Source organism: Contarinia nasturtii, unplaced genomic scaffold, assembly GCF_009176525.2.
Source record: "Contarinia nasturtii isolate CC-2019 unplaced genomic scaffold, AAFC_CNas_1.1 Cnas_scaffold_350, whole genome shotgun sequence".
In the NCBI taxonomy this organism is placed as follows: domain Eukaryota; kingdom Metazoa; phylum Arthropoda; class Insecta; order Diptera; family Cecidomyiidae; genus Contarinia; species Contarinia nasturtii.
Window position 1 is genome coordinate 1,823,196 of NW_022197705.1, and position 11,145 is coordinate 1,834,340.

The 11,145-nt window shown below is 33.2% G+C and overlaps 2 protein-coding genes across 2 annotated transcripts in view; one reads left to right on the top strand and one right to left on the bottom strand.

The window, feature by feature from the left end:
- The window catches only part of LOC116338249 (salivary glue protein Sgs-3-like), a 934-nt gene extending 426 nt beyond the window's left edge, over positions 1-508 (bottom strand). Inside the window, exons 1-2 of the mRNA XM_031763380.1 lie at positions 320-508; positions 7-257 (exon numbers count right to left, since the gene is read on the bottom strand). Of these exons, the coding sequence (XP_031619240.1) occupies positions 7-210 (204 nt within the window). The 5' untranslated portion in view covers positions 211-257; positions 320-508. The remainder of the gene's footprint in view (positions 1-6; positions 258-319) is intronic.
- Positions 1-11,145, top strand: part of LOC116338120 — a 113,028-nt gene that overhangs the window by 10,138 nt on the left and 91,745 nt on the right. The window lies entirely within an intron of this gene.

Sequence of the window (11,145 nt, forward strand, 5' to 3'; positions counted from 1 at the left end):
TGGTACTTGCGTGGTAGGTGCTTGTGTAGTAGTTGGAACTTCTGTGGTAGATTCTTGAGTGGTAGGTAATTCCGTGCTCGGTGCTTGCGTGGTGGGTACTTCTGTAGTAGGTAATTGTGTGTTGGGTGCTTGTGTAGACGCTTGCGTTGCTGTATTACAGCCGTCTCCTTCACATTTTATGCACTTTGATTCGTTTTGTTTACATGACATTCGACTCTCGGTTTGATCGCTCCAACAGCCACGAAAATGTTTTCCTTCTTCAAAATTGGTAAAAAAAATCAAAGTAATCATAAAATAACAAAAAATGCAATAAGTCTACCTTCAGCGAAATAAGTGTAGCATTGATCTTTATTGGAATAAATCCTACACACTTTCGGATTCAATTTCTGTTCAACATCATTGCAATCAGCATCGCCTTGACACTGAAAACACTTCAGACGATCACTTGGGTAGACCAGATCAAAACTGTTAGTTATGAAAAGTGAAAAAGTCAACAGCTTCAATTGGAATAACATTTTGTTATTTTTCGAACAAATTTTGTTTGAAAATTAAGATCGGAATTATTTCTAAACCACACTGATCGAATGATCGAAAAATAATGACAAATATTCCAACGATACTTTGATATTGTAGATATTGACTTTTACTCAAATCAGAAAAGTCCATTGAATTTCCCTTGTCGGTTTTAATATTCACACATCATTTCATAGGTGTCGCTATTTTTCATGTATTGAATATTTGATGCTACCTATTACGATTTTGTTGGTGTAAACCAATTTCATGTCTACTTTTTTAAGAACACTATTTAATTCATTATTGTCGGCACAAATACAATTTTTAAAATACAAAATGATGTTTTGGGTGAACAAAAGTAGGCATGTTTATTCGAATACTTTCTAATCAAATAATATTTTCAAAATCCTGGCTGCTAGATTTTCAAAGGTTTTTCTAATCACAATTGTGAATAGTTTTGAAACGAATGAAATATTATTGTGCTTCTTACTGACTTGGAAAATATTATTTTTACGTTTTATTAATATTATAATAACTTTCTGTTGATTTACGAAAAGGCACACTTATTGAATCAGATCTCCATCATCGAATATAACATCAACACTCCTTCAAAGTCGATTTGTCTCTAGTTTAATCAAAAGAAAAGGCCAATTGAAAAACTTTTGAGACTTTCATGAATGAAATCATATCCATGCGACGAAAACAATGTACATCGTGACATAAGTTCGTAATGGTCAGATGCGTAACAACATGCTGCATATGATGTTTTCAAGTTGTTGCAATTGATTTAGATGCGAGGATGGATTGTGCATTCTAAAATTTTTCGCATCCACTCTATATTAATGCCCAAAATGCGATCCTTAATATGAATCTCTATTTTGAAGCAGATAGTATGGTTTCCCTAAAGAAAGGCCCATGTTTGCTCTTGAATTTTTGGTAGTTGGCAAAATGATGGAAACAAATCTTACCTTTAGGCTGTGGAAAACTTGAAATAGCACATTTTTATGTTTTCCAATATGTGTAGTTATCGCGCATATTATTATTTAGATACGATATATACATGTGTTTAGAAAACTTTTCCGTTTCCATAACCCTGACTGTATGCTTGGCAAATGCTCTCAACAAAAATGTTGATACATTTTACTTGATACACGTGAATGTATTCGTATTTAGTGTACGAAATCTACGTTGTTCATTTAAAGGATGTTAATATTTGGTTTGCCAGGAGCAAAATACAAAACAGCAATGGGTTACTTTGAGAAAATTTATGAGTTCCACAGAAGCCATATCTCGTATATATATTTTTTTCGTTTTGATTTTGATTCAGGTTTTGTAAATCTTCGTATATTGGTGCGTTAGCCGATTTTTATATTAGCAATATGTATTTTGATAGGCAACCATAAACTCATCCAAAACCCTCTGCACACATCAAATTGAATGAAGTGAACAAGAATTGCGGAAAAAACAAATCGGCCTTAGTGCTTAGTATCCACTATACAATTTAACGGTTGCTATTTCAAAATGTATGCCATTTTCACGAAAATGAATTAAAATTCACTGTGAATGTAAAGAGAAAAGCACTTCTTCAATTGGATCGGAATTTACAAAAAGAAAAGAGGAACTTAAGTGGTGTATCGGTTTGGCATTCTCATAGGTATTGAGCGAAATTTCGAAAATGGATTTTATTTACACATTCGTCTCAACATTCGAATATAGTCAGCCATTAACTTCACTCTCTCTAATTCGGAAAATCAACGCTCAATATGGAAAAGCTTGAAGGCGCTCCTTTGGCGCGCGCACACACACACACACACATTATACGCACACATATATGAGTGTTTTAGCCGTGAAATTCGAGCATATAAAATGAAATAGCAGACGGTAAAGTAAGAAAATCACTATAATAAAAAGCAATCGAGAAATTGGAAAATGAAAGTCATTAAATGGATTTGACTCCATTTAGATTGTACTGAATACTCATTGGTTTTTTTTTTGTGTGTTGAAAAAGTTTATAACTCGTTTATTATGTATCATGAAAATTATTTAATGCGGGTAAATTTACTATAACAGTAGTGAAAGTGTGGGTTAGAGAGGAGATTGACTCCCTCTTGGCATCCGAAATCAAACAATTTACACTGAATAAAAAAGAAAATTTCAACATTTTAAGCAAAAAATGGATCGTTCTTGCTCTTCAATTTTGAAATCACTCCCTTCTATAAATCTGACCCTGCACACTACTGTTCTGTGTAATACAGAGCCATAGACTACTTATCTCATTCAAGTTCAGCACAGTTGTTTTTCTTCTCGTAAAAATCTATATCTTCTGATGCATGTTCCATAATTGAGTCGAACTATTGTGTATTAAATTTCCGTATCAAAGCGTTTGTTGTGGTGAGTTTCAATATTTTTATTTTTGCGATATATATTTCATATCAGAAACAGCAGAAAATTTATTTTGTTTAAGTAGGTAATACTGTCAAGATCACGTACCAGTTTATGACGATTTCGAACACACAAGTGCACTTCCTTGACTACCTTTGGTCGGATAATGTAAGCTGAACATTATTTACGGACTCAAATTTACGTGCCATATCCATGCCACGAGGAACTTACTAGTTTCTTTTAATACAGTTCAAGACAGTGGCAATTCAAATCCACATGTCACATGGTTGTGTGTGTGTGTGCGTTTTACGATTGAATCAGTGCCATTCGAATACCACAAATAATGGCAATTGCAAGCGAATAAAGAAGTAACAATGAACCCAAAGAAAAAGATGAAGAAAAAAAACCAGCGCCATTTCACGAAAGTGAGACGACAACGAACATATCGAGAAAGCAGCAACTTAAGAGAAGAAAGCAAAATTGTGCGTTCGAAATCTTTAGATCGAGTAAAGTCGTGCCGATGTCAGCTTAAATTCACTAATACTCTATCGTACATTGGTGTGTTTTTCAATGCACATCACATGGATGTATTGGAGTCGACCGAATGTTGTGAACGCGTATTCGTAAGAAGATTAGCAACGCAGTGAATGCTTTCACAGTAATTGATATTACCTATTAGAGACAGATTAGTTTATTGCAGGGATTGATTTAAGTAGATGGAAAAGCTTAGATTCTCTTTTTTCGTTTCTCCTCAAAATATTATACGTTTTTTTTAGTGTGTGTTTGTTGTGGTTTCTGTTGGAATTTCATATATTGGTTCATCGTCAGCAAAATTAAAGCTGAAACTGAACAATATCCGAGCTTATTTACTTTTTTTTCAGCGGGATTTTTACTGTTTTTTTTTCCTCTTCACATTGTCGATTCTTCTACAACTTGAAAACAATTCCATAGAGAATATAAAAAAAACGCCAGCAAAATACGACAATCTGTTTATTCCATTGATAATATTAGATGTTTTGAGAACATCTTGTTGGACAAGCGTGTGATTTTTTGTTGAAAAAAAAAAAAGAACGAGAAATGTGTGTTTATTAGAAAAGGATTTGGCTTTGGCAAAATCAAATCAAATCGAATCAGAAAATCGAAATTATGTCTTCGTGTTTCAATTGAGGCTTTGGTGAGCTTCACCCAATGAAATGCAGTCGAGTATGCTTTTCATAAGACCAGTTGATACATTATGCCCTCTTGAAGATGAATGACATCGTATATATCATTCTATTCTACTATTACTACGTTCGATATAAATACAAAAGGTCAAAATGGCGAACATTCTGTGCTTTTCATGATTTCATAATGCTTTTAGAATAGCATCAACAAAAAAATAGTTTGAGATTACATAAAAACCAATACTGAAAACTAACCAACCATTCTTCGAACGAAGACCAAACATTCTCATGTATTTCAAGCCCAAAACCAAAGCAGCACACAATAGGATACGGCAGACATACACGCATATTTTCATCAAAACTATGTTCCATATGTTACCAACCCCAATCGTTCTTTTTTCACACAATTACCCTTGTCACAAATAATGTTTCTCTCTCATTCGTTCTCTCTCTCTCTCTCTCTCTCTCTCTCTCTACCGATGGTTGCCTCGATTCTTTTTTTCTTCTCTCTCATTGTGCTCAGAATATAAATAACGGCTTGAATGAGTTAACTCGTCTGCATATTGAAGAAATAAGATTATATAAGAGCGATACTTGGTGCATACTTTTAAGTAGGGGCATTATTTGTTTGGTTATCACTCAGAAATCATCAAGGCCCGTTATTAGCAACGATATTGTGACAACACACATAAACCTTTCATATGGAGATAAGATTTTTTTTTTAATTTAACAAACAACATTTAGTTTGAATTTTTGTGTGACACCAAGGCATTTTTATCGATACTGAATACCACTTGGACATTATCATCTTTACAATTTGTTCAATTTTCAATTTGTTTATTTGAACTTTTTCAATTGGCGACATACTTTTCTGGGCAAACAATTAATTGGTCAATAGATAGGAGTGGGGCATCAATGGCTCATAAAGCATCAATAACTGAATCCTAACTCATAATAAAAAAATCAAAGGATAATGGAGGCGATGTAATATATATGTAATATCCAACATAAAATCACAATGGTGGGCGGCACAGGTACACATTTGACAATACGACACTCAATCTATCAAACGAATTTGAAGTGTTTGTGTTTTTGACATATACCAAATTCATTCTTTCTCATCATAAAATCACATTTTTTAAATTTTAATTCAATCTTCCAGTGTGAAAGGCAAGCATTATTTGTTGCTAATGTAGACTTCTTTCATTTGGTAATAAGTCTTCTAAATTTTATTCTGTTTGGTGTTTCATTTTTTCGAAATTGAAAAATATGCTTGGGGCCAAATTGATTTGGCGATAATCCGGCATTTTTGTCTTTTCAAAAATATTCCATTTGAGTTTTTTCGTACTATTTATGTGTATCCCTATTGGTTCAGTGAGTGGTACCTTAGGGGGCGTAATAATGAATAATGATTGACTGAAAGAAAATCAGAGCAGTTCCCTACATTGGTTCAAGTACCTATCAAAATGAAAAATTATATTTACAAACTCATTCTTGTCCAAATCTGTTTAGTCCGCTGCCTCTGAGAAAAAACCCAAACAAGAGCTGATTTTCAAAATTTAAGCTGAGTGTACCTCTATTCCATGCATATCGATGGGATTACACATATTCATAGGTACAACCTTGCATGATTATTTTGTTCGTTTGAATGAAAATCTCAAATTCATCTAATGTCAAGACCAATTTGAAATGTTCAAAATTCGAAACGGGTGCAGATTTCAAAGAAAACTTAGAATAAATGATTTGCAAAAATTTCACTTAGTACTCAAGAAGTCTCTTTATGGAGTTTTATACCCAACTGATTTGTTTGCCACAGATTTGAGAATGGTGTTGGTATTAAATGATATGTAATTTATATATATCTTCATTCTCTATTGAAAAGCATCCATCTTTTAACTTTAACACAAGATGCAAGAGTCTGGTCTTTCTTGACAGATAACATATAATATTGTTAAATGTTTTGGCCAAGTAAGCACTTTCAACTGTTTGTGCCTGTATAAATTTTTCAACTGCGTGCACTATCAGCAAAGTGGAGTTTCTGCAAAAAGTGAGACTGGCAAAGATGTATTGTGAAGGATTCAATTACTTTGCAGCATCATTATTTATAAATACTATAGCTTTTTAATATAGAGGTAAGAAGCATTCCGACGACCTATTCAACAACTTTGCACATGGAAATGTTTTAGCTTTAAAACTCAGTGAAATGATATGTATATTGTGATGAACATTATGGTGAGACAGAGAACAAAGACATAGTTGGTGAAAGGTTTGCAAATACACGCGCACTTTGTTGCTATCCCAATAGATGCTTAGTGGTTTAACTGGTTTATGGTTTCTCATTCTTAACAACTTAAAATACCTTGGTTTACGCCTCAATGCACAGCACATTTTTGATAGTTTTAAATTGAACATCGTTTAAAGGCACTTAATAATTTCTTACGCTGACTAAACGAAATGCGGTTTAGGTCATTTTCAAATACATTATCGAGCCCCGTATGCTCGGTGATTGATTTACCAAAAGGTTTTAATCTATGAATGAGCATGATGATATGCGTACTGAACGGAACACGCTTTTTACAAATATGTAAAGGTAAAATTCAATTCTGAAATTCTCTATTTGCCGCATACGAGAATGACATGGTTCTTTTTCTACAAAAAACACCGACATGGTTATCTGCTCTTTTACAAAATTTCATCCAAAATCATCGATTTTTCATGACATTTGCCTTTTGTTCCAAGAGATAATTTCCAAGCGGAACTGGCTTTTCGGAAAACGCTGATGCGATTTGATAAAAGCACTTACGCCATTGATTCACCGAATGAATGTTCAATTCGATGCTGTGGTATAACAATCAGTATGAACAAAGGCAAATGTTACGAACAATCGATTACATTTGGAATGTGGCGAATGTATTTGGCGACGTCAAACATGCACATATGTGCACAATCAAAACTACTAAAAGTAGTCACTTTGAAATATATCCACAACTATTTCCAATACTGACAAATACAGTAACCATTCGAAGCGAACATAATTTAATCAAATAGAGTGATTCATATACATTTAGAGTTTATTGATAGTTAATGCTCTTTAAAAGTTAATGTGTTTATAAATTACAAAGGATTGAAAACAGATGGCACTGCATTTTTAAAATTCAGGGAACTTCAGGTTCAATTTTTTTTATTCTCGGCTCAATAGAGCCGGATCATTGACTTTGTTGATAAAATAGTTGTATATATTTATGTTATATTTGTAGAATGTGAGAGATTATTTAAAAAGAGTCCAAAAATGTATTGTTGCAGTCCACACATTTCATCATCAAATATTTTTACCGCTATTTTTTTGTACGGTTGACGACATTGTATGCTATTTTCCCCGAAAAAAGTATAAAACATTTACACGTTTTTCGCCACCGATTTCGTGCATAGGTGAAAGAGAAATAGATACCTTCATTTGGGCCAAACGAAACATAAAAAAGCTTATGTTCACTTAGTTACCACTTTGACACCTAATTTTAGTTATGTACTGTTTCGCATACATAAAACGTAATATGGCCAACAATTTCGCGTTAAATAAAGTAACAAAAACACAAATAACAATAATAATCGGTGTATTATACGAAGAAAAGATGCCAAAAATAAAGAACCGCAACAATACTATTACTGAAACCACAATCGGTTGGCAGTGTAATTTGGTGCGAGCTAACAAATTTAACACCAGCAATTCCCAAGCATTAGGCTGTTTCAGACGCGTTTCTATCTCATACCATACGCATCCATGGGCAAATGGAGAATTGCATTGTGAGAAACAAACAAACGAACGAGAGAAGAAAAAAAACGCACGGTGTTTGTATGATGTTGTTGCGGTAACTTTTGATATGGTTGAGATGTGGTAAAACAATATGCGAAAACCGTACCGAAAAAAAAGAGCGGAGTAAATAAATGTTAAAGCATTAGTTCAAATTGTATGGTTTATTGTTATAATATTTTTCTCTCTGGTTGAAACCAAGTGCCACACATTAAATTTTCTCTCACCAAATTGTTACTTTCTATTAGCCAAAAGGCCTTTCGTTTCATACGGCTACTTTTGTCAGTTGATTTTTCGCATAAGCAAGAATGATTTAGTTTTCTATTTTTCTTATTATTTTGGACGCATCCGTTTTTTCTCTTTCTTCTCGAACATCGAATACACATTTTCCGCACAAAGACTTCAGTACGCAATGCGAACGAAGTAAAGTTAATGTTGGTAAAACAGAGCAATTACTATAGAAGTGGAAAATAAGTGGATATTAGGGTACGCATCAGTGAACAAAATAAAGAAATAAAAGTGTAAGCTGCCTGCCCTAGCAGAGATTAGGCAAAATTGTAAGTAACAATCATATGTTGGCATTGTATCTGTTCGTCTTTGTGGTGGATATGTGTTTCAACACACTCACACTCACAATCCGAATTTATGTGGGAAATATGTACTTCTGCGCTTATTTCATATAAATTGCTTGGGTATTTTCGTTACACAGCCGTTTATAGTTCCAACCAAAATCCCCACACGAAAAATAGATGAAAAACTACATTATTTAACGGTGAGAAAATGGGGTTTGTTTGTACACATTTTGTTTTATTGCCACGGTTATTCTAAGTCACTTTTCATTCAAACGATTGCCCAAAGTACAGAAAATTATATGGAATAGACACTAAAAACATTCATCCATTGATGGTAAACGGGAGTGCAAAAGGGGTGGCTTTGAGATGGAATTCACTTGCTCGGTTAAAGTGTTTATTTGATGGGCCACAATTGCGCATCGCTATAAACTATACTTCCATCAAACTCAAAAATTTGTGTAAATTGATGAACAAAAAAAAAATCGCATTTTTTTCCGTAACTAAATAAGGTACTACATAATTTATTTACTGAATTCAACAACAACAAAAATTGTCGAACATTGTCAGAAGCTAATAATTTTAAATACATATTTTGGTCGAGCGCAAAAAATGAAAATGTGACGAAAAAATCCGGTCGCACAAACAAGCTGTCATGTTCGCATTAATCTCAGTTAAAATATGCGCTGCAATTAGTTTTTGTTGGTTTTTTTATCGATCGTTGTTGTTGCCACTGAGGATGTAAACTATAATACCGAACACATGTACTCGAAACAAAAAAAAAATGCAACTCAAACTTGTTATGTGTCGAACAATTTGATAATATGCATTCATTAATTCGATTCATATAAAATGATTTTCTATAAAACCAGTTTGTCATTTGCAATTGTACTCGTTTCCACATTTATTAAATTCAACAAACATTCAAAACTATTTTTGCAATGTTATTATAGGTGGGCGCTGGTGAAGCACTTTTTGTATGGAAATATTTGTTGAAAATTCAACAATACGCCACCTATTAAAGACAATAAAGATTTTCGTTACTACTGCTGTCTTGACACAGCTCTAGCGAACTATATAGCTGTATTGCAAACGTATTAGTACTGACACCGATTCTGTGTATGCGTGTGTGTTGTAAATTTTGTACAAGCAGCTACGGTTGACGACTGAGTGCAGAATTTGCAATACAAACGGACACACAAAATCAGAGTCAGTGTGCTCTTTAGTAACAAAAATCTTTATGTATTTTAATAGATGTCGTATTCGTTGAATCTTCAACAAAAAATCTTCGATACCAGCGCCTACCGGTTATTATAATGAAATAATGCATGTGCCACCAAAAATACTTTTGGTGCAAAAATGTGATTGCGATAAATTTCATAAAAATATGAGTGCATGCTTATAGGTGTCGGTCAGATTGAACATGTGAATTATTGATTTTCTTTAAAAAGACATTTTAATGCGATTTGTGTACTTTCTTATTTCGAAATAAACGAAATTCGTCTTTGTGAGTGTGTGAAACTGTAGAATTTACATTGAAGTAGGTTTCATTTTGGATCAAATAAAAATAGCGTATTGTATTAGTTCTACGTCATCCAAATTGGCAACCAATATATTTTACGAGCCTTAAGAGATATTTGGAATGAAATGTAAGTTTCTGGCGTATCCACTACAACGAAAACCACTTAAACCAACTTTTGATTACAAGTTCACATCCTGTATTGCCATTCTTTGTCATTTGGCTGTATCGCTCTTTTGAAATTTTGTTTTTATTTCGATTTCACAAGCATGTATCTGTGCTACATTCAATACGCTGAGTGTTTTTATAATAACGCAAAAGAAATCATTATATGAAGAATGTATTGATCTGGACGCATAAACATTGGGGTCTTTGATTTCTTTGTGGAAAGTTTTCGGTTGAAAAATGAATTATATGTCAGAATGTTTCGGTTTAATAGTTGACAAATAATATAAATCTTCTTTTCAACGTTAATAAATTATTTATTTACCAATCTACCCTAATAAGCACCACAATAACATGATTTTGGTTTAAAAGTATTGCCGGCACTGTGATAATATCCTATTTAGCTACATATAAATGAGATATTTGTATGTTTTCAACTTGCACCAATCCAAGAACATAAAAAATAACCTACTTCCAGTAGTTTTCCAATCATTTTTTAAATCAATTTTCATATTTTTTGACGCAAAGTTAGAGTGACATCACAACGAGACCTTTTATTGTGATCAAAATGTATATTTGGTTTAAAGCGTAGCATCGTTTATACGATTTATACGGATTTTACTTATACGACAAGTACAAAAAAAGTCTTATGGTTAGATTTGAACGCCATTTTTTAAAATTATCATTATCATAATTGTTCGTTTACTGCATAGATTAATATGAACGAAGTAAAAAATTTAAAAACAGATTGTTTAAACAAATTTAGTAATCTTTCTTCATTGAAAATACATATTTATCAATTATAAATTCATATGTTCAGTCATCGTTCAATTTCAGTTTCGACTCTTATTATTACTTTTCCGCACACACCTAGTGTGAAAGGCGAAAGTATTGCAATAGGTCAAAATTTACGAAACCTCAAAAACATGTTTTCTGGACGTTTCTGAGGTCAGAGAACCCGAATCAGGCCGTTTTGAGCATGGTTGTTGTGGGTCGCTTCCACGTCGTACGTCGTACGTCGTACGT